The following is a 23,953-nucleotide window of genomic DNA, read 5'->3' as shown; positions in this document are numbered from 1 at the left end:
ATGCTATCACTTAAAGCAGAGCGATGCCCCCAAATAACAGCATTTGTTGTTTATCTCAAATTTTGAAAAGTATTTTGATGGGGATAAAAGGATGGTATACTGCAACATAAAAGCTTTGTGAAATTTTGTTAGTTGTGTTGTCAGAGAAACTCTGTTTGGATGACAGGGTTTGTCGGGGGCATAGAAGCAGACGCGGGAAGAGGCAAGTGCAGACCAGGGTGACAGGGCCGTGAGTGGAAGGTGTGCGTGTTGCTGCAGATTCCACCCTGGAGATGCTTTGGAAGCAGAGTGTCTGCCACCTGCTGTCCCCCCTGAGGACCAGGAGTGGGGTGAGGCTGGCTCCCTGTTCCCCTGCCACGTGGCACTCTGCAGCTTCTGATCTTCTCCTTGGCGAATGATTTTCCAGCTCATGGAATGGGCCTCGGTCCCAACCCTAGTCTGTCTCCCAGTTCAGGATTCGGAGCTGTGGGGAGGAGGCAGGGACGCTGTTCAGACCCACTGCGAAGTCCCTTTCCATCACTGGAAGCCTGGCCAGCCCCACGGCCCACAGCTCCCAGGACTTCCTCCTACCTCCCTTTGTCATTCGGCATCCTTCCTGAGCACTGGAATCCCCCGGGGAGCTAGCTTGGAAAAATACTGATGCCTGTGCCCTACCCCCCGAGAGTCAAATATAAACATTCTGGGGCACAGCCCAGACATGGGGAACTTGAAAAGCTCTCCAGGGCCTCTAATGTGCAGCCAGGGTTGAGAACCCTAGCAGGAGGCATTTTCCCGGGAAGGCAAGAAGCAGGAAGCTCTGTCTGGAGACTTCGGGCCAGCAGCCTTCTCATCAGGGACTTATTTGTCTCTGAATCATTCAATCCCTCCCAATGGAGAGCTAGAGCCCCAAACTCAGGACCTTCACTCACGCAGAACCTCTGCGGTAAACTGCATTTGAGCTTTTGCAACTCCCCGTTCTCAACCTCTAACACAATACACCCCCCACCCCCGCCCCCGCTTCCAGCCCCCACCCCCTGCGTAATAGCTAATGAGCACCTATTACACGCCGGGAATTGCTCCAAGCACTGGGATCATGGCAGTGAGGAAAACACACAATCCCTGCCCTCGTGGCGCTTACAGTTGCTAGCCATGGCTGGGGAAGGGAAGCTTCACCTGTGGGACTGGGGTCCCAGGAGCCAGGCTGAACACAAACCGGCTTCCTGCAGGAGAGAAAATTGGCTAAAGAGAAGCTGGGCCATGAGTTAAAGGCTGGGGTGGGGGTGGGGGTGCTGCTCATCCCCCTGATTTAGAACCAGGGTCCTGCCTGTGTCCACTTTAGGGTCTTACAGCTGGATCCCACTTGAAGACAGAGGCAGCTATCAGAAAATTAAGCCCTTAGCAAAGATAAGACTATAGGGGGAGCCATTCACACTAATTATTTTTTCCAAAATTGAGGAACTAAGAGGAAAAATAATGGTTATGATCTTGACCTAGTCTCCTAAAGGTCTCACCACTTTGATTCAATTCAGTTGAATTCAATTGGTTAAAAAAAAATCGCTGACCTTGGCACTGGGACACTTATGACCAATACACGGGTCCCTCCAATTCTTTTCAGTCACTACCCAGGGAGCTGGGGCAAATCCTCGCCTTCCAGGGCTTGCACGCATCCCAGGCCCCTTCCCCCTTGGCCGGACACCTCAGGGCCTTGGGGTGAGGCGAGGTACCCTGCAGTGCCGGCCCAGGTCTGCATCAGGAATGAATGACACATCATGAAGGGCTGGCACCGGCTTCCGGCCCCAAGAGGACACTGGTCAGCATCATTCTCTCTCACCAGTGAGACTCCAAGGGCGAAAATGGCCACAGGGAGTCCCTTCTAAAGCCAGCCCTTGTGTGTGGTACCAGCAGTCTGTGGGTCCTAGATAGAGCAAGGATACCCACTTGCACACAAGTCAAACATCCGCCTGTCTCCTGGAGACAAAGACCCCTAAAGAGAAGTAATGCTGCGCCGTATCCCTCCCCCAACTCTTCAGACAAACAGCTGCAATTTCTGCTTCTGAGATGCCCTCCCACTTACCGCCAGCAGATATCAGGACAAACCAGTGGGGTGACCTTTTTGGTCCTTCTAGAGTGGACTGTTCAGATGGCTGTTTACACCTCTCCCTGTTCCCACATCTGACACCTGATAGCCAGAGAATCAAAATGTTGCTTCCTCGCCACAGGATACCATTTCTAAGCCAGTTAGGAGCTCAGCTCTCTCAAGACCCCCACACCATGCCTACCTCACCCTCAGTTTCATCCTAGATGGAACTTTTTGATAGAATTTTTTTCTGTTGTTGTTTTCTATGGGCAGGCACTGTGAATCGAACCCGGGTCTCCAGCATGGCAGGCGAGAACTCTGCCAGCTGAGCCACCGTGGCCCCCGCCCTCGATGGAATTCTTGGCAGCACGATTCCAAACAGCTGCTCTGTAGCTCCCACCACTGCAGATCAGGACAGGAAGAACTCCAGTCTTGAGTACCCCAGCACTTCTGGCGGAAAGTCTCTGCCTTGGTCCCCTCACTGGCCAGTGAGTAAACAAACATCTGTGGACCTTAAGTTTCCGCCCCTGCAAAAGGTGGAGATTCTACCACTTTCTGTCTCCGGAGCTAGGATGTCTCATGTTGAATGACAGACGGTGCTATCCTGTGCACTGGCCTTTCTGTTGGGCGTGGAGGGTGGTCAGGGAGGCTCAGAGGAGAGCTCAGCATTGGGGGCGAGGCACGCAGCGGCTCGGGTCAGCAACTATGGACCCAGCATTGAATAGTCATAAATATTTTTTAAATAAAATATTTAAAAAATTGCAACGGCCAGTGGATCAGACCACTGGGCCCTAGATTAAAAAGGTGAATGGTACAATAGCCTTCTCCATGCCTCAGTTTCCTTACCTATAAAATAAAGTGTTCATCCTCAATGATGAAAAAAATAATCATTACACTAAAGATAATAATAGCAGGTACAATTGAGTACTTTCCATGGGCCAAGGAGCTTCCACACATCATCTCGATGAATCGCACCACAACCTCAAAGGAGGACAAGACTATTCCACTGAACAGATGAGCAACCCAAGGTCCAGAGAGGCAAAAGGAAACGTAACAACAGTGGTTAAAAAAATGTCCCACCTCCAACACTTGCTAGTTGTACAAACCAAGACAAGTTACTTTACTTCTCTTTCAACCTCATTCTCCTTCTTTGTAAAATACAACATATAGTTAACGTGATACCTTCTCATAAGCCTGCTGTGATGATTGAACGCGAGGATGGCGTTAGGAGCTCGCAGTTATCTGGCACTCTATAAATGTTCGCTAAGTGCAATAATAACTTTCACTTCTATTTTTATTATTATTGCCCAAGGTAATAACAGTAGTGGAGCCGAGAAATCCTTTGGTGCCTCCCTAGTCTAAAATCCTATTAATTTACATGACATTTCATAGTCAAAGGGCTTTCATAGATAATATTTATAATTTGCTCATGACTGATAAGGCTAAGTTTTATTCGAAGCATGAGCTCTAATTTTGGTGGAGCAGTGTGACTGTGGGAAGTAAGGGGCTTGCGGGAGTTCAGGAAAGGCTGGCCTGGGGTGTCCAGGGCCCTGGGAGATGGTCACCACAGGTGTGGATGCAGCACTCTGCTGCTGCACTAACAACCTCCACTGCCCTTTTGCCCTGATGTGCTGCCCTTGGGTCCGTCCATCTGTGTGGATTCCTGTTTGCTCCTCTGGGCCCTACAAGTGCCCTATGAAGGCAGGGGTGCATCTCTTTTGTTCACTACAGTGTCCCCAGCATCTGAGGCAGGGGCCTGTGGCACGGGAGGTGCTATGCCGAATGCACAGTGGATGGATGGAGGAGGCACGGACAGATACAGGGCAGTAGGGATAGAAGGTGCCTCTCCCTGCTCCTAGCCTTACCTGAATCCCAGCATGTTCAAGGTTGGGGCTGGAGATCAGCTGGAGAAAGGCTGGAGAGACCCTAAGCAGGCACTGCTAAAAGTGCTGCAGGACTGGCCACAGACCCTTTCCTCACAAAACTGTGAGTGCCCTGGGACCTGCCAAACACTTGCTTGGAATGGGGCAGTGCCTCCACAAGGGGGAACAGCAGGCTGTGCTCAACTCTGCACACGGGTGCATCTGGGCAAGGTCTCCCGCCTCAGAGGAAGTCAGCCCTGGCCAGCCAGCATGCAGAGCCCATGGGGCTGGCTCAGTGGCATTTGCAAAAGGTCCACGTCAGGGAATGGTTCCTATGGAAGCGTGGGTCAGCATGTCTGCTTCACAAAGTGTCTGCAGTGATTCCTTGGGTCTGGGAAGAAGTGGCACGGACTTCCCAATGCCAAAGTCTGTCATCCGGATGTCCTGGCCCAGGTGGAGGACAACAGAGTCAATGAAGGCAGGAATGCCAGTGATGGAAGTCATGTGACGCTTTCATGCCTGCCATTGCACCTGCCACTCCCTCCACCTGGAATAACCTTTTCCTCCTTGTCTGCCTGGTGAGCTTCTATTTGTGCTTCCAACCCAGCTGTGGTGTCCCCAGTTCCTGAAAGTGTTCCCAGCAGAGCGGATGACGCCCTCCTCTGTGCTGACTCAGCAGCCTGTGCACGCGGCTGGGATCACACTGCCAGGAACACATGTGGCCGCATGGGGCATGACCTTCCAGGATCTGAACCCCCTGCTTGCTTGCTACAACAGCATCCCACATCCCAGGACATGCTGGCCCAGAGCAGGTCCCAGTGGCTGTCTCCGGTACACTGCAGAGGACGTGCTCTCTTATCCCCCTGACCGACAGGACAGGGAATGCATGGGGTGACCCAGTTGGCTGGGGTCCCTCGGGGGCAAGCTGACTTGAACTCACTGAAGATGTCTCTGGGCAGGACCCCGTGCCATCTTTTCAGCCTGGAGAGGAGTAGGGTGTGGAGGTATACCCGTCAGCCTTCTGGTTTGTCCTTGGCTGTCCTGGAGAGCATGGTACTGGTACTGCCTTCTCTCTACGATTTCACACTCTGTAATTCATGTTTATTTTTTTTGAAGTTCCACCCTCTGCCACTTGCCTTTATTGATGGAAATTAAAACCGAAAGGCTTGAAGAAGTGTGATTAAGTTCCTGCTGACATATCTAATGGGGACCTGGTGGTGCTAGGTGTGAGGGCGAGCCGAGGCCAGCAGTGCTGGGGGGAGATGGGACACCATCTTGGTGGACACCAGCTCTCAGTCCACAGAGGGTGTGGTGCAGAAGCTACAAACAGCTGTCCTTATGGCTGCCCCAGATGCAGCTGGCGAGGCCTCTGCTTGTCAGGGTCCCCCTCCTTGGACACCCCCTTTTCCAAAGCACCAGGTCATGCCTGGTTCCACTGGACTCTCAACTACCTGTGAAGAAGGCAGATACAGCCCAATTTGGCAGATGGGGAAACCGAGGCTCAGAGATGGCCTCACCATCCTAAGCAAGCTTGAAGCAACAGCTCAGTTCCTGACTTCCACCCTGAGAGCACAGGGCTCTGGGCTTCACCAGGGGAGCTGGGCGCTCACTTAGTCATATTTCCCTTTATTTATGCAGAGAAGCTTCAAGAGGCCCAGAAAGCTGATCGAAAGTGAAACCCACAATTCCTGTCAATTCAGATTGTTTCAATTCATTTCCACAAACATTTATTAAGTGCCTATTAGGCACTGCTCTCTGCTCTCATCTGGGAATACAGTCAACTCCTGATTTTTCACTCCGAGGGAGGGGAGCGAGGCAGGGCCTATCCACTGCCCCAGTGAGCCACCCGCCAGGCCCGTCTGGACTGGGAAATGCTGAACTGTACTTCTCCATTGTATTTTTTTTTAAAGCAAAAGACATTTTTCCCCAAGTTTGCCTTTAAGAGAATACAAATCCCCAAATCCATACCCGGCTGGGTAACACAAGGGCAGGCTGGCCACAGTGGGGCTGGCTAGTGATTTAAAATCGAATCTGAGAAGGGGATAATTCCCAGAGACAGAGGGCAGGTGATGACAGATGTGTGGGGACTCCTGGGAAGGATGCCATGATCTTTTAGCTGGGAGCATTTCCATCTAGGTATTGTGGCATAAATCTGGGGGTGCCCGGGAGTGTGAGTCCGTGTTTATAGCAATGTACCTGCAAAGCCAACCTCAGTCTTTGTATGTCAAGCTCTGCTTCCCTGTCTGTGAGCAATAGCCTGTACACGGTCTGGGCTCCATTCTTGACTCCCAGTGGAAGCAGCGGGCCAGGCAGTGCTGACAGAGCCTCAGGTCCACCGCTTAGGGAGTCTGCTGGGTGTCACAGCAGGGGGGTTTGGGGACCTGCACTTAAGCAGGAGGAAAAGAATTCTGGAGTCTAAATTTCTACCCAAATAAGGGGCCACTGGTTTCATGATTCCATAGCTGGTGCTCCTGGAATTGCCTCCTTTGACAAGACCACAGAGGCTGGAGAGGGGGGAGGCTCCTTTCCCTCCCAGAACTAGGCCAGAAAATGCAGAATGTGAGGAAACCGAGGCAGGCGTGGCTTCCTGAGTGGCATGCCCAGGTCCCGCTCTGCTGAGTGGGGACTGACCACGAGGCATCCTGCTCTCTGGGTGGGCCGGTGTTCTCTGGAGGGGTACGCAGAAGGGGGCTCCCCACAGGGGCCCGGTTACCACTCCAGGCAGCACCCTAGGCCTCTGACAGAGCAGCTATTCAGCACATCTCAATGGTCTGCAAAATGTCGTGAACCGGACAGAACTGACAGGCTGGGACTGCGCTGATACTGTCTTAGCCTCCCATTCAGGGCAGCGCCTTCCCTCCTAAGACACTGGGCTTTCCTCACTTTGCTCCCCATGTTCCAGCCAGATGCCCTGGATAAGACGGATCACTGAGACTCTGTCTTTGTGCCCCCAAAACAGAGAACTTTAAAGCTTACCTTGCAGCATCCCCTACTGACGATAGTTAGAGGTTTCTCTTCCAGAGGGCACAAGTCCCCTGGCTAGGCCACCTCTCCTCAGACCAGCCCCCACCCTCCTGTAAAATGCAGAATGGTTGCCTTTTAGAGTGAATGAAAAATCACCCAGCACCAACGAACCATCGTTAGACTGAAGGCAAAATATGTGGCGAGCGGCCGTGGGTCCCTGACCCAGCAGCCACAGCAGGTATCCCGAATCAATCACAGCCCTCCTTTCTGCTGAGCTGGGACTTGGCCTCAAAATCCTTAAGCCAGGGCTGCTGGAAGCCGGTACCCATCAGTCAACATCAGCACCTGAGATGAAACCTGTTTTCCAGTACTGCAGAGAAAGGAGCACACGCTGGCACTTCCAGAACTAGAGTCTGGGCCAAGCCAGCCAGGGAAGGGCCCCCCACCGTTGACACACACATGTGGGGTCCTTGGAGGGAGGTGTGAGCACTTAGCCACGAGCCTGGCTCTCCTGGCAGCCCCAAGAGCCCCAATTTCTGAAGCCACTGTTGGAAGTCGACTCTGATCCAGGTTGGAAGATGGGGGGACCATACTGTATTAACCCTGCTGTCCCCAACTGGAGTGGAAAGGTCCCAAAGAGCCACCAGCCAGCCTGAGGCTGGGGAACAGGAATAGAGCCGAGAGAGTAAAGCAGGAAGGAGAGGAGCTGGGAGTGGAGAAAGATGGGGATATTCTTTCAAACTCACCCTTGTGCCTTCTTTGCTGTTGACCCCCCTTACCCTCTCCAAGTCCTTGCGGCTTGACTTCGCAAGTCTCACCACTCCCCTACTTAAGATCCTCTAAGGGTCTTTCATCTGCTTTGGGGATCAAATTTGAATTCTGGAACCTGACTCACAGAGCCCACCATGACTCGGCCCTTTCCACCCCACTACCCTTTTTTCTAACTCCCACTCCAACCCAAGTTGCTCCTGCAGGCTCTTACTATTATACTTATTATTAACTACTCATAATTCCTGGAATCTCCAGTGCTTCCTTTCTCAGGTTCATGGCACAGATCACTAATTATCCCCTAATATCTGTTCTACTTTTCTTCATCAGCACCAGGACCCCCTGTTTTTAAGTTGGGCACATGGTTACCTGGAATAAAGATATTTCGGAGGCTCCCTGGCACCTGAAACTAACTACATGACAGTTCTGACCAATGGGATCCATGCAGAGTGCCATGCATGCCTATTGAGAAGTGTCATTAAAGGGAAGAGCTTTGCTCTTCATCACCCCTTCTACTCTTCCGATAGCTAGGATGGGTATTTGATGGCTGGAGCTTGAGCAGTCTTATTGGGCCAGGAAGCAGGGGTCTTAGGGTGAAGAGGGTAAAACAACAAGATAGAAGAAACCCAGACTCTTAATAATATGGAGCCAAATCCAGATTTCTTTTACATGAGAGAGGGAAACATACTCTAATTTTTGTTAGACCATTATTATTTTGTGTTTTCTTATAGCCAAACTTAAAATTTCCTGATTCAGCATCTAAGCATGTCATTCCTCTGCCTTGGATATACTCCCTTCCATTTTTCATCCAGCTAATTTAATTTGATCTTTTGAGGCCCTGTTCTGGGAGCACCTCTTCCAGGAAACCATTCCTGACTGCCTTGCATACAGGACAAACAGCCCACCTCTGGCTCACATAGCCCAGAGAGTTTTTTTCTCTAGTTGAGCACTGCCCCATGATTCTTAGTGGTCTGATCACTTGTTCTCTCTCCCTCAGCCTGACTATAAGCACTCTGAAGGAGTGACTCTTATGCATGTCTAGATATCTGGTACCTAACCCAGAGCCCGATGATCAACAAAGGGGGAGGAAGGGAAGGACAGGACATGAAGATGGGAGGAATTCCTAGAAACTTTCTGGAATCACCTGTAGATCTCCTGGCATCCTTTTCTCCCAACAGCAAATCTATCAGGCAGCTCCATCAGGGGTGGTGGGGAAGGGAAAACTACCCTAGAGAGCTAACCTAATAAGAACTCAAAGCCTACTACTTTCATAACTTCTAATTTTAAAGCATTTACGAGTGCACTTTCACATATTACACATACACAGATCCCCCTTCATCTTCCTCACAAACTGACTGGCGGCTGAGCACTATTATTATCTGCAGAGCTTAGAGGGGAAACTTGCTCAAGGTGTCACAGCTACTAAGTAGCCAAAGGGGACCTGGAAACGAGGTCTCTAGTTTCACATCCAGAAATATTTCCATGAGATGGCAAGTGCCTCATCTGACCTGCACTACTCCAAGGAGTTAGGAAAATGAGCCACATGCACAACCACACAGAGGCCTGTGTGCAACAGCACGTGCATGAGCACACACACACACACCCGGTGCACAGATGTGGGGATTCCAGATGTTCCAGTGGCGTGTTGCCTGGAGGGTGGGAGTGGTGACAGAGAAAGGGGCATGGGGGCGAGCCCGTGCAGCTGCGAGGTGCAGATGCTCAGCCCCGCTGCTCCAGGACGGATCACCTCCGGCAAGTGCAGGGGACGTGTAGAAGCAGGTGGAGTGCACATGCTTTTAGAGACTGCATTAGGCTGTCACTGGGACTGGTTATTTAGTGCATTCACCTCCCCCGGAGCGAGAACAGGACACTGTAAGGCTAAGAGACGGCAGCACACAGCATGTCCGTGGTAAACAATTTATTTTTCTACCTCAGTTGCTTACAGGGAAAAAAATAAAACGTCATTAGGGAGAAGCACAGATGAACTATTTACAGAGATGAAGAAAATTCACAATGGCTAAAACGTTTGTGAGTCAAGCATACTAGGACAAGTTCACCAAAGCAAAGCAATTCATAGCAAAACAAAATGTGGGGAGAAAAAAAGCCATACAGATTGTTTGAAAAAAAAAATAATACTCATGAAAAAGCCTACAGGAAAATAAAAGGAAACTAACCAATTATTAATTACATCAAGCATCTTTAATGAGATGAGCAAAACTGCATATGTTGAGTCTCAAGGACACTGACATTCAAACATAAGGATTAGCTCACATTAAATGCATCAAATGGAAGCACACAGGTCACTTCTCACAAACTACAAGCCCCGACTAAGGGGTGACTCGAGGGGTCCCATTGAGCTGTACCTCATTAATCCAAGAGAGCTAGGGGTCTTCAAACAGGGAATGAAGCGGTCAAGATGCTGGGAAGAGACACCCCTTCTGGGGGTGACTGTCAGGGTGCCACCACCGGGACAAGCCTTCTGTGCTCCATCCCTTGCTTCCCAGTGTGCCAGGAGGCCCCAAAGCCAGGCTGGCATGGGCAGGGAGGTGAGGCTGGGGACGAAGGAGTCCAGCAGATTGAAACCCCCTGTCCCTGAGACGTAACAGCGCCTGGATGTCTTGCCCTTCTCGGCAGACGTGCTTATTACTACGGCAACAGCCGCTGAGGAACTGGCCCCGAGAGATGGAGACAATCCGATCATTCTTATAGAGTTAGTCTTCCAGATTAATTTTTTTCAGATCAGTATTTCTAGAATAGTCCGTGTGTGCGTGGCATGCACGTGTTCATTTTCGGTACCGTCCATCATAGGGGCTCCGAGCACACAGTGGCAGCCCCTCTGGCCCACTGTCACTTAAAAGCACATCCAGTGAAATGCCCTAATAAGCCTGTTTGGTCTTTATTTAAAATAATTTGAGACCCTCTTCCTGGGTTGCCCTGAGGAGGCTTTACAAAGTTTGTGAGAAGCTTCCCTCTGGCCCCGTTACATTCTGGGGAGGCGGGATGGGGGGGTGAGGGTTGTTCACAATACAAGAAGCAAAATGGGCGAGGACTGGAGAACAAAATTTATTAAAAAAAAAATTGTAGGGTGAAGCAATGAGGATGTGAAGTCTTTTCCAAGAATTAAAAATGAGAAAAAGAGCATTCATTCAAACCGGCAGCTAGGACAGAGTTTCAGTGGACACTGTCGGCAGCTGGGGTGACCCAGGCCTGGACTGTGTGTTCTCTCTCTAGCAATGGTAGCAAACCCCAAATTTTTATGACTCTCTTAAGAGCTAGTTGATAAAAATTATGTCTTGTGAAATCGGCAAATAGTCTGCAAAGTGAAATAAGAACAGAAATTAACAGATTAAACTGAAATGAGAAGTCCAGAGGGGGGAAAAGAGAGGAAAACAGGGGAGACCATTGGCCATGATCATAATTCAAGACCATATACTGAACTACTGGAATGGGGCAGGGCTGGGCACATGGGGGGGCTCAGGGCACGGGGAGAAGAAACCATTTCCAAAGTGGCTGGTCACCACCCAGCCTTTCTGGAAAAGGACTCCTCCCCTGCCCCTGACTCTAATAATTATCCAAAGATGTCTAGCCCCTCTCTCGCAATATCCTGTTTATGCTTGTAGAATCGCAGAGAGACCTGCATGAAGGCCCACATCACACACTAAACTGGGGCCTCACAGAGAGGGGCAGCTGCACGCCCGACTAAGTGAGGAGATGGACATTCATAGGCGTAAATTCAGCTGAAAAGGAGGACCCTTTTTAAAGGGATTAGACTGCATCCTCCTAAAAGGGGGACCCATGATCTCACAGGGTTTGCGGTGAAAAGAAACAGAACAAAGGGTTTTAGCAGCAGCCCAGGAGCTTGGGTGTCCTTGCATTTCTCTCAATCTAGCATCGCTTGCTAGGATGGATTCTGAAAGGGCCAGGGAGGGTGTGGAATTTATATACATCCTAAGAGGGACTGGAAGTGGGAAAAGTGGGCACATGCTGATGACACTCAAGAGAAAGACCACAAAGAAAACCACAGGACAGCTTGTTGATGACAGCTGTGCCATTGTAGTCCCTGGGGCTCAGGGAGGGGAAGGGATGAGAAAGGAGGAGGCGTCAACAGAATCAATGCAAAAGGGGGTGAGGAAGGGGCAGAGCTGGGCTGCCCTTGCTCTGGGTCTCCCCTCTGCTCCCCAGCCTCCTCAGCTGGATCTACTAGACATTATTTACTGCTGACATGAGACAAGTTACAGAGAATCAGAACACTCCAAAGTTTCCCTGACTCAACAGCCCCACCCCTGACACCAAGGCTCTAGGAAGGGCCAAGTTTGGTTTGAGAAGGAAGAACCACTTTGTGTGTTCTTGAGTGGAAGGGACCTAGGCTTTGTGGTCTAGAAGCACTAGGCTGCTTGGAGAGGCATCTAGAACAGTTTTGAAGGAAGAGACCAAGCCAACACTCCACAAGAGACAGTTTCTTTAGGGAGTGGGGTCAGCAGGGTAACGGAACTCTGAAACCAAGCCGGCTCTTCATTAAGAGGGTGGGTGGCTAGATGCAGCTATTGGGAAAACCCTTCCCGGCCCAGGGCCCCTCCACACCTGCTCCCCTCCTGACAGCAGATGGCCTCACTCTCCTGGCCACTGGTGATTCCTTTCTTGTCACTGGCAGGGATAAAGGAGAGGCTTCCACAGCACGAATGGAAAGGATGGGGAAATGGGAAGTTTGATGGTGAAGAGAGAACAAACAGCCTACACGCATGGGTCAGGGAGCCCCTGCCTATTTTAATGCCTAATTTCTGTTTCATTCAAACTCAGGGGACTGTATTAGGCTGGAGGAGCTGGGAACCGTGATAAACAGACAGGCCCCATGCAGTGTCAATCTGCCCCCACCCATCCCCCCCATCTCAGTTCCCACAGCCTTGGCTGTGATGAAGAGCTGGATGCTTGGGGGACCTCCCTGTGGCCACTCTTGTATCCATGACTGCAGCAGGTGGGATGAGGTCACGGAGACAGCTGACATGAAGCCTTAGCCTTGGATCTACTTTGCCTTCCCCAACATGACTCCACAGAAGACCCCCAGCTCTATCCTTGGGCAGAGCGCCACACTGAGGCAGCGGAGAGAACCACTGGCCATGAGGGGAGGAAAGTTGCATCAAGTGTCTAGATCAGCCTGGGAGCCCGGGTCAGGGGACGCAGATAGGGAAGCCCATGATGGGGAGCCCGTGGTGGGGAGCATGCACATCTGCTCGGCCCCTGGGGAGGAAAATCTGCCCCTGAAACCACCACTAGCTTCTGAGCCAAGCAGGAAAGGCAAGAAATGGAGAACAGGAATGGTGACACGACCTGTCTCTTGGGGGAGGGGCAATGCACGCCCGTGCATGGGGAGGGGTGCAACCGCCACCACAATCACCACCTCCTGGATGCACTAGAACACCGCTGGGCACTAGAACTTTCTGTGATGATGGAAACATCTTCTATTTGACACTGTCTAAAACGGTGGCCACTGGCCTCATACAGCTACTAAGGAACTGAAACGTGGCCAGTGTGACTGAGGAATGGGACTTTTTTATTTTATTTAACTTTAGTACATTTAAATCTTAACTGAAGTAGCCACACATGGCGAGTGTTCTCCTAATGGTGAGTGCACTCTAGAGAGATGGTGGAGCGGGGCGGTGTGGAACCGGACTGCCTGCATTTAGAATCATGGCCCTGCTGGTTTGACACCTGAAGCAGGCCTCTGCCTCTTGCTCCAGGTTCCTGTGTGTACGCAGGAGGAACCGAGCAGAGACCACGGACCCAGAGCAGTAGGCAGGGCCTCGGCCCCGTGCTGCGTCTGCCTGTGCCGGCTGCCGCCACACTCACTTGTCTCTTTAGTCAGAGGAGCCCCAAAGCAGGCATGTGGAGGGTCCCTGCCTGGACAGGAAAGCTGCCCCAGCCCCAGAGGCCACGCTCGTGGACCAGCTCCCACATCTACACTACCCCGTCTTGAGTTTCTGCTGCTGTATCTCCTTGCCCCCACCCCCAGGCCCCAGAGACTACCCCAGCAAACCCGCTCCTTTTCAGGAGAGAGACCTGCTGTCAGGACCACTGGGCCCACTGCTGCTGGCGCCAGGACAGGAGCCTGGGGCTTCGTCACTGGCTGGGGCTCTGTGCACCCAGGCCTGGCTCTAGGCTGGCTTCCCCACTGCCTCCCAAACCAACCCCCAGCTTTCTCTGCCCCAGAGTCTGGAGTAAGGCAAACGCCAGCCCGCCTTCACTCACCACCCCGCTGCCTGCCCTCCTGCTCTCCCGTCCCAGAGCCACCCTTCCAGGGACACCTCCTTATCATGCTGCTCCCTAATTCTCTCAGGTCCTGACGCTCCCAGGCCTCCAAAGACCCCATAGGAGAGAAGCCCACCCGATGTCCAGCTTCCTCACAGAGCCCCCTCCCCTCAGCAGAGAGCCTGCGGAGGGCAGAAGCCCACTTCTAACGCCCTTTCTAGCAGCCTCAGCTGTCCTTTGCCACGAAGACACTGCCAAACACCCCAAGTCTGAACTCCAAGTCTGGGAGAGGCTGGGTGACCTCAGAGCACGAGCAAACCCCACGAAGCATCCTCTCCTTCAGCAGCCCTCCCCTTCCTACCAGCCTGCGCCTACTCTGGCTGCTTTTCTGGGGCGGGGGTCCAGCTAGCTGGGTGGAACAAAACCCCAACAACACAACACCAACACACTGCCGAAGGGCACTGAAGCCAGAGCAGAGAGAAACGGGCAGGAGCAGGGCAGGCAGGCGAGGGCAGGAAGGGAGGGGGAGGGGGAGGGGGAAGGGAGGGGGGAGGGAAGGGGGGCGGCCCGGGTCTAGAGTTCAGCCTCCAGTGAGAAAGACCCTGTGACAGGCTTCAGAAAGACGAGGGTGAGCAGAGGGAGGCCTCCTGCTTTCAGCTCTTTCCCTTTCATGTTTAAATGCTGCCACTCTCAATACCTAGCCACCAACGAAATCCTTTGGTGAGTCAGAAACTCTGCTGCCTCCTGGCCCGGCGTTAAGTAGATTTGAAATTCAGCATAGAGCGGTTGTTTCAGAAAAGGACACCAGGAACGCGCTGCGTTCTCTTCGGCTCCCCCCTCCCCCCCCAAAAGGCGGCCCCCCCTCCAGAGTTTCCAAAGCCCCAGGAGACAAAGACACTCACCTGGAAACTGATAGCCATAGCTCGGAGCAAAACCGGGGTAGCCGCGGCCGTAGGTTGCCACAAAGTTGGGGTAGCCTTGAACACAGAGAGACAGAGAGCGGAGCACGTTAGTCAGAACAGCCGCCTTGGCTCTGGGGTCAAATCCAGGCAGAGGGTGGGGACGAGGGCCCGCCTGAGCTGGGCTCCTTCCCGGGGTCCTCCCGCTGCCGGCTGGCTGCTGATTAGCCCTTATTTGGGCACCAGACCCCTAAAGCCCACACGCCTTTTTGAACCTGCAGAGTAAATGCCACAGGATAGCACCAAACATGGGGCCGGCGCCCAGCTTTGACATTTGGAGAGCTTACCCGGAATGTACTTTACCTTAAAACTATTGACAGTACGAGATTAAGGTCCTCGCAATCCCCCTCCCGTGGCAGGGGGACAGCAGGGCCAGTGGCAGGCAGCGAGGCCCCCCGGAGCTGCGGCTTAGCGGCGGAGAAAGCTCGGCGCTGACCAGGGCCTCTGGAAGAGGCCTGGCCTGATAAGCCACGGCCCAGAGGAGGTGGGAGTCCACGGCCACTGCTCGGCCACTCCCCAGGGCGGCCCGCTGAGAAGGGTGAGGGGCTGGCTGTGTGAAAATGTGTTAAGACGAAACGTGACCCAAACCCAGAAGCCCCGCGCCGCCCAGTCCTGGCTGCGCATTCCAGACACCTGTCCCTGCAGCTCTTGACACTAGAGGATCGTCGGTTACCTGCGGTGCTTGCGGAGACTGCTGCTGGGCTGAGCACAGGCAAGTCTAGATGCTGGGGTGGGCTTCTACATCTGTTACACAACCACACACGAGATGCCACCTGAGCTCCCGCGGCTCTCCGGGGTCTGCTGAGGCCATGCTACTCTTCGTTGTCCCTGCCTCCTGACTCAGGCTGCAAAAGTTGGCATGGCCGCCCCAGATGGAAATCTCACCGGTAAGAGACCCATGGCTGCTCTTCACTCCCAGAGTATGGAGTCTTGGCACATTCACGTCCTTAAAATGTCACTGTGGCAACTCTACCACCACCGCCACTAGCTTGACTTTTGCTCTAACCAACAAGGCGATGTCCATGGTTGTTTGTTTTGGTTGCCCAGCATCGTACCCCCTCGCTCTGTGCAAGTCTTGGAGGGAGGCCCCACTTTCCATCGCCGGAGCTGGAAAGGTCCCTTCTTGCTCTCCCCAAACTTGGCAGCTGGGAGGGCTGGGCCAACCGGATGCCTTCCTCCAGGTCTGCACCTCAACAGTGAGGCAGAGGAGCGGGTTCCCGAATTCAGTCTGGCATCAGTAGCAGAGTCTGGTGCGTGGTGGGGTTAGCACTGACCCACTGACCTGGGTTCCTGGCTGTCCCTTTCACTGTGGCTCTGCTCATCCAGGTCCCCTGGCTCCTGTTCTCCGGTCTTTCTGTTGGATCTATGCACTGTCCAAGGCCCTTCCAACAAGCTCCTTTGCTGCTTACAGTGGCTAGAATGGTTTCTACTGTTTGCACCAAGGATACTGGTAGAAATCGTCCTTAATAGGTTGATTTATGATGGCTTCCATGCCCTCTCCCATGTTTCTGGGGGAATATAGAGCCCCTTAAAACATCCCTTCACATAAGCACTCAGGGTCTCACCAGCCACCCACTCAGTGGATCTGTACCTGTTTCCAGAATTTTCTGACCCTGCAAGTCAGGCCTAAAGGAACAGAATCCTTGACTAAATTCCTTCTCGTCTGTACTCCAGCACTGTGATCAGAGTTTGCTTGTTTCTGGTTTTTCCACTGCCAGGTCAGAGCATTCATGCCTCAGGTCCAGAGATGGGAACCCCTCCCCTCACTTCCCCATGGCTGCTGGTGTCGTAGCTCCTGCTGCGATGAGCAACCTGCCATCAGACCCAGACAGGTGCTTGCAGGCTGGACCCCAAAGATCCAGAAGCTGGAGCCAGTCCTGCCTCTGACCCAACACCATACCCCAGGGACCTTCTCTTTTCTCTCTGACCTTGAGTAGGAAGTCTTGGTGTGTATGTGTGTGTGTGTGTGTGTGTGTGTGTGTGGTGTGTGCGTGTGTGTATGTGTGTCCCTTGAGCCGTGCCCTGATGTGTCCCGATTCTCAACTGAGATGGGCTATGTGGCTTCTTTTCCTCCTGTCAGCTACAGCCTTTCCAAATCTGCAGTTGCAACTCTCTGGCCAACTGAAATACTTGTGTCTCAAAAGCGACTTAGCACCTGCTCATTCCCTGTATATTTATTTTCCAGCACCATGGGGCTGCCTCACTGGCAGAAGGCTGCCCAAGTGCGCTGTGCTCTACTGAGTAGTGGGACCCAAATGAGACGCTGAGTGCAGGCGGCTGCAGGGGAGCAGAGGCCAGGACCTGCCGCCTTCAATGGACAACCATGACGGCTCCTTCCTGGCTAGTTATTTCATGGCTGGGTAGTTCAGTTCTCCTCCAAATTAATAATTTATTATCAAATTAGATCTTTTACCACTAGATTTTCTTATACCATTATTTAAACAATATTGATAAACGGATTACATGCATACAGCCAAATCACTGCTGCCCATGGGGCTTTCCTGATGAAAAATGACTCATTTGCTTTTAAGCTCAGCTCTGGGGTGTTAAATATTTTAGTGTTAATCTGACAGCAAAAGCTTAAGTCGATGTGTCACCTTCAAGGCTCCCTTGGGGATGGGTGGGAAGTGGGATGCCAAGTCCCACCCTGCACTCAGACACCCAGTGCGACATCGGCAGATCTGCTGTCTTTCTGCCATACTGGCAAGTCTCCAATATGAAGGAAGAAAAGTACGGCCAAGTTCACCCCAACTTTGGGCCTCACCCCAATCTTCCTGGGCACTTCTATATCTTCTCCCAGACAAGAAAGATAAGAATCGGGCATTTGCCAGCGAGGGGGATCTTATCTCCGCCTCCCCATTGCTGAACATCCTCTAGGCTGGGCAGATGAAATCATAAATTTATAATACAACATTACTTCAATTTTCCTCTTCATTTACTGCTGTGAAGCCCAGCTCTGCTCTAATGGCTCACAGCCCCAGCCACACAGGGGAAATCGGTTGGCTGCATATCAATAGCACATTACAGCAGACCCATGCGGATGCTCCATCAAGCCACATTACGGCAGGATGACCCAGCCACCGCTTCCATTAGCAGTGGGGCCCCTCCCACACTGGCCACTGCACAATTTATTTGCTCCAGTACCCTGGATGTCTGATCAATCCCACAGTAATTATCTCTTGTCACTAAAGCAAAAAACCAAGCCTTCTGCCTGGGTGACCAACCTTCTTACAGACAGGCTTCCTATTGTAGGAGCAGAAATCAGAAATCCACAATAGAATTTGGGTTTGCTCGTCGACTCACTCCTGGACCCTATTTCGGTGATGCTTGCAGGGTTCTCAGAACTGCAGTTCTAGATCTTTGCCCCGACCCTAGAAGATGTTTGCATTCTAGACAGGTCCATGACTCATCTCCCGGGCTCCATTACTCAGCTACTTCGAAAGTCATGGAAAACTGCTCCCACCAGACCCTTGACTTGAAAGAGACAAGGGCCGTGTATCCAGGGAGCTGTCAGTATGTGAAGTGTCTGCTGCATGGCCTAAGAAGCACTGCCGGGAGCCCCATGTCGGCAGCATACAGAAGCACCAAGTGCCCAGAGCCCTTCCCGGGCCTGCCGTGAAGGCCAAAGGCCACAGGGGTGCTCGGCCCTCGGAATCATCCTGAGTCCTCTAGGTATATGCTGTCAATTCCACAGCCACCAGCCTAATTATTTAGGTTTAATTACAATTAAATGAAACAAAAATTTCAGTTTGTCAGTGACATGAGTCACATCTCAAGCACCTGAAAGCCACATGTGGCTAGTGGCTGCCATATCTGGCAGCACAGATACGGGCCATTTCCAGCACTGCAGAAATTCTATTGGACTGCACTGAAGAGCTGAATTTTGAATTTCCTCTGTCCAAGAGGAAACAGCTGAATAAATGGGACCTCCTTGGAAATGATCTATACAGATACTTTGGAAAAGAAAAATGCTACAAATGAGAAATGAGTCAAGACTTCTGGCTTTAAGTTGCAGCCAAACTCGTTCTGATCTGCAAGCAAATGCCAGATTACAGATCCTCATCAGTTCTAAAGAATAAAGTTTTCCTTTCACAGGGGCTTAACGTTAGGGACACCAGGTCATGATGTCACAGGGGCTGCTCAATGCACAGGCTGGCAAGAATGCCTTTGGCCAAAGCGCTTCAGCCAGTTAGCATCTCTCCATCCTGGGCCCGCCGCAGGGACGCTTCCCCTCAGCAATGCACCATTTCTCTATCGTTGCTATCAAACATGTTAACTAAATAGCATGTGCCCAATGAGGTCAAGAGAGTTAAAGGCAATGGGATTATGAGGCTGAGGGCAGGGAAGGCTAAGAGGAAGCAAATATATGAACAATAATCGTATATTTACTTTTATGAAGCCCATTTCAGTAAGAAAAACTAAAGCACTTCAACTGCATCGAGGTGGGCATCTCTTTGCTGCTGCAGGCAGAAGAACGAAGCCTGGTAGCTGCAAAGACCTTTCCGAAGGGCTCAGTTGATTGGGTTTTATCTTGCTCCAAGGGGGTGCTGCCTGGCCTAAGGATGAGCCCTCCTCTTCCCTCCTGTGTTCTTTTTAAGGAATCCCCATTGGGCCTGATTAGTCTATGATTGTGTCAAAGGCTGGGAAAGCTAAATTCAAGACAGGCGTGGGTTTCCCCCCAGGACCTCTGCAGCCATATCAAGAGAGTCCAAGAGAGAATAACTGCACAACTATCAGCTCATCAGCTTCCCTGGGATAGGACCTCCTAAAGTATGGAGAAACTCTTAAGAGATAACCCCCACACTCCCACTAGAATGTCAGCTCCCAGAGATCACAGACTTTGTTCTCTGCTGCATCCTCAGCATCTGGAACAGTGCCTCGATAAATGTTGAATGAATGAATTAAAAAGTTTTGATGTTGTATGGTCTTACTTTTTTTTTTTTTCTTTTCTGCATCAGCAGGCACCAGGAATCGAACCCAGGTCTCTGGCATGGCAGGTGAGAACTTGGCCTGCTGAGCCACCATGGCCCACCCAAGTCTTACTTCTAAAAGCCCCCAGAAGTGCTACATATTTTTCTGATCTTTAAACAATAAAAATTTTAGTCACTGAAACTTCATCTCATTTCATTCATTAATTAAAAAAAAAAAAAGTCTTTTCTGCATGAGCCGAGTTCATCAGCCAAATTGTTGTTGTTGGTGCTGGTCCTGATTCCAGGACTGACATGCAGGAATTGCACCACAGAGGCCATGAGCCAGGCCACTGGAGGTGGGGGGTGGGGGCACATCGGGCCATCGAGCCAAAGGATTAGACTCCTCCTGATGCTGTGCCACCACTGTAGAGAGAAGCAGCAAGAAGACTCGGAGGCCAGGGTGCCAAGCTGTGCTAGTGGGCGAAACTGAAGGCAGCCCATGGAGTTCCCTGCTCTCTTCAGCACCAGCAAGTGCATTAGAGAAGGCTCCGCAGGAGGCTCTAGGCTGCAGGGAAGAGGACAGGCCCATGAGACTGAGTTCTTCCTGGGTGCCATGTCTGATTTACCCCGCTGCCCAGACCTCAAGGTGGGGTGGTACCTGGCTGGGGGCACATTTGGGGACCTCCCAGGAGGACCCGTATTGGCAGGGATCTGGACGGCCTTACCACAAAGGGCAATTCGGAAGGGCCAGGGGCTGATATGGCCTTGAACCCAACAAACAGATCTCTGTCCGGGCCTGGCAGATTCAAACTCTTTGGGATGTGGGTCTGAGGTGGGGAAAAGGCTGTAGAAGCTGCGGCATACTGTGAGATAATTTGCCCAGGGTTGCTCAGCACTTTATTAATAACAGCTCCCAGGCCGAATGCATACCACCATATTTTGTTGATTGGAAGACAAACATCTTTTCACATTTTAACATCTCTAGAAGTGGGAACCATCTCACAAGCTGATAAGAACACATCATACAGTTTCAGTAGCAGTGTTTTTGTTTTCTTTCTGAATGGTACATAAATTAATAGTGCACCCTACTAGTCACAGCATCTCTGATTTGATGAAATATACCATTTGCTAGGCATTTTTCTTTCCATATGGGTCCATTTATCCCCCAGTAACCTCATGAAGTAAGATTATTATCCCCATTTTATGGATGGGGAAACTGAAGAACTGAGAGGCTAAATCATTTGCTAGGGGAGATTATCACTCAAGAAATAAGATTCTTAACCGTGGCAATATTTTTAACTCAGAAGTCGTAACTTGAAACGTGGTGAGAGGACAGGAAAAGAGTTGGAGCAGATGATTAAGCATCTGTCATTCATCACTTATCTGTCCCTGAGGGAGCTCGAGCCAACTGGACACTGTCTGCGTGGAGGAGCGCAGGGACCACAGCCTCCCACTAATGGGGGACCCCACCTCAGGGGCTACTCTCAGGAGGAGTCCACGGGTATCTGCTGGAGAGGAGATCAGACCCAATCCCGGAGCCCCTCCTCTTCCTCCATACCCTGCCGGCCCCTTCCCAGGATCCTGGCATTCCAAGGCTGTTCCCTCTCTGCCTTGAATGCTTTGAGCTAACTCCTACTCATCCTTCCAATCCCAGCTGAAATGTTACCTCTACTGGGGTGTTTCTCTGATTCCTCAGACTAGTTAGGTACTTCATGATGAGCTCTCACAGACCTCCATGTCTACTACAATGAATTATCTATCCATGTGACTGCAATGTCACCTCTCTCACTAGAATATGAATTCCATTGGGACAAGGTTCCGCACCTGCCTCTTTAAGCACCATATCATCCCAGTGCTAGCCCAGGGAGCAGCACACAGTGGAGCTCAAGGACTATTTGCTCTTGAACGTCTCCTGCCTACTTACCTCCTCCCTTCATCTGGGCCCCCATTAAGAAGCCACCAGGTACTCCTCTGTTCCGGGTACCCCTCTGTTACGGTTCTCCTCTGTTCCGGGTACTCCTCTGTTCCGGGTACCCTCTGTTCGGGTTCTCGTCTGTTCCGGTTCTCGCCTGTTCCGGTTCTCGTCTGTTCCGGTTCCTTCTCTGTTCCCGATACCCCTCTGTTCCGGATATCCCTCTGTTCCGGTTCTCCTCTGTTCCGGGTACCCCTCTGTTCCGATTCCCCTCTGTTCCGGGTACTCCTCTGTTCCGCGTACCCCTCTGTTCCGGGTACCCCTCTGTTCCGGGTACCCCTCTGTTCCGATTCCCCTCTGTTCCAGGTACTTCTCTGTTCCAGATACCCCTCTGTTCCGGATACCCCTCTGTTCCGGATACCCCTCTGTTCCGGGTTCTCCTCTGTTCCGGGTTCCTTCTGTTCTGGTTCCCCTCTATTCCGGGTTCCCCTCTGTTCCGGGACCCGAGCTTGAATGTCTGTGGCCCCGAGCCCTGGCCTGGAGTCTGGGATGCCCAACATGGCGCACCTATGCTGTGACAGTGACATGAGCTGAACTGGTGCTGGTCCACACTGCTGGGTCTCCCTGATGAAAACCCAGGTCAATCTTCCCAGCTCACAAAAGGTATCAAGTTCGATTTGGTAAGGCGGGAGCACTTCCTGAAGGTCACACAGTGCTTGGAGGGTTCATGCTAAGACTGGATCTTCAAAAGTCTCCCATTTTATGCCAATCTAGGGACTTTACACTCAACATTTTAAATTCAAGATTCCAAAAGCCAGCAGGTGGTAACAACGCAGTTTTTTGTTTTCTTTTTAAAGGTTTGATTTTAAAATTTAAAAACTATGATTCCATTTGGAGTTTGTTTTGGTATACAACCAAATAATTATTTTTTAAAGCAAAAGCCAATCAGTTGTCTCATAGTCAACCAGGAAATAATTCTCCCTTCTCACTCATTGTTTTAAATTATTTCTTTATAATTATACACTCATATACATGTATTTAGTTTAGGCTCTTTAACCCTTTCTGTGAACAGGTACACCTCCATTTACCATACTGTTTTAGTTATTATAGCTTTATACTATGTTCTGATATCTGGTGAGCTACTCTAAAACATTTTGTTATTTATTCTCATGTGTTTCTTCTTTCAGGTAAAATTTTAGAAACACTTGGCCAGTTTTAAAAATTTTTAAATTAAACTTAAAATTTTAACTTGAGAAAATGTTAATTTTTTTGTATTCTCATGGCATCCCTGTTTTTTAAGTTCCAAAAATAACATTACCTGCTCTGGCTATTTCCTCAGATAACTAGATACAATTTTCTTTTAAGATCAAGAAAAGTCTCATATATTTAAAACTAAGCCAGGAATGATTTGAAAATACATAAAGAGATTATCAAACAATATAGAAGAGGGACTCTTAGCCAAACCAAATGAAAACCCTTTAAAACTAGACAGATCATGTGCCTGAATGGAATTTTACCATTAACTACCATTTATCCCATTTAATTAGTATTTTCCAGACACACAATAAATGCACTGAAATACCGTTCTCTTGCCTTGAAATTTCTAATTATTGTTACGACCCACACACTATTAGGCCTCTCCACTGCTTTCTCCATCTTTCATGCCATTTAAGCAATAAGATTTTCAATTATCTACGCAGGACGGACAGAGATACCTTTAAGGAAAGGGGCATAATATGCAACTCAATGCCTTCAAAAGCCAGGAGAGATCATTTTTAGTCAGAACAAACACACTCTTGTCTTTTATCTTTTTTTCTTCAAATAAAGAGTAAAACAGGCTACTTAAAACATCCATTTAAATGCAAATTTTGATATGCCAAGAGAAAAATGTTAATCATTTAAATAGACAGGATTATCGCCCACCCCCACTCACCAGTTCGCTCTACTCCCAAATTTTAGCCCACCCAAGTTTAAGCAGCCAGGTGTCCTAGGGTCTTTAAGTACTTCACCCAGCAGAGAGGGCCAGGGAATAGAGATTGGCTTTTCCTTCTTTTGAAGAAGTGGAGAGAAAATAACATCAAGTATCTCCTGTGCGTCAGACACCCGGCAGGATGCTGCCAGGAGGGGACTATCCTCACCTACAAACGGGGAAATGGAAGTTCAGGTTGGTCCAGAGGTTTGCCCAAGGCTACACTGCCGCTAGAGACCCAGATGGAGATACAGGCTCTCCCTGGTCTGCTGTGACCCTGCTGCATTCCCAGAGTCCCGCCCAGACTCAC

The 23,953-nt window shown here is 50.7% G+C and overlaps 1 protein-coding gene across 14 annotated transcripts in view; it reads right to left on the bottom strand.

Moving 5' to 3' along the window:
• MSI2 (musashi RNA binding protein 2) overlaps positions 1-23,953 on the bottom strand; it is a 501,147-nt gene that overhangs the window by 36,679 nt on the left and 440,515 nt on the right. For 11 of the 14 annotated variants that reach the window (XM_077164879.1, XM_077164875.1, XM_077164874.1 and 8 more), the window contains one exon: positions 14,796-14,870. In XM_077164879.1, the coding sequence (XP_077020994.1) occupies positions 14,796-14,870 (75 nt within the window). Of the gene's footprint in view, positions 1-10,719; positions 10,964-14,795; positions 14,871-21,686; positions 23,948-23,953 lie in introns of those variants that run through there. The other 3 variants (XM_077164872.1, XM_077164877.1, XM_077164880.1) reach the window with 2 other exon arrangements.

The sequence above is a fragment of the Tamandua tetradactyla genome, chromosome 6 (assembly GCF_023851605.1).
Source record: "Tamandua tetradactyla isolate mTamTet1 chromosome 6, mTamTet1.pri, whole genome shotgun sequence".
Lineage (NCBI taxonomy): Eukaryota > Metazoa > Chordata > Mammalia > Pilosa > Myrmecophagidae > Tamandua > Tamandua tetradactyla.
This window is presented reverse-complemented; position numbering and strand designations above follow the sequence as displayed.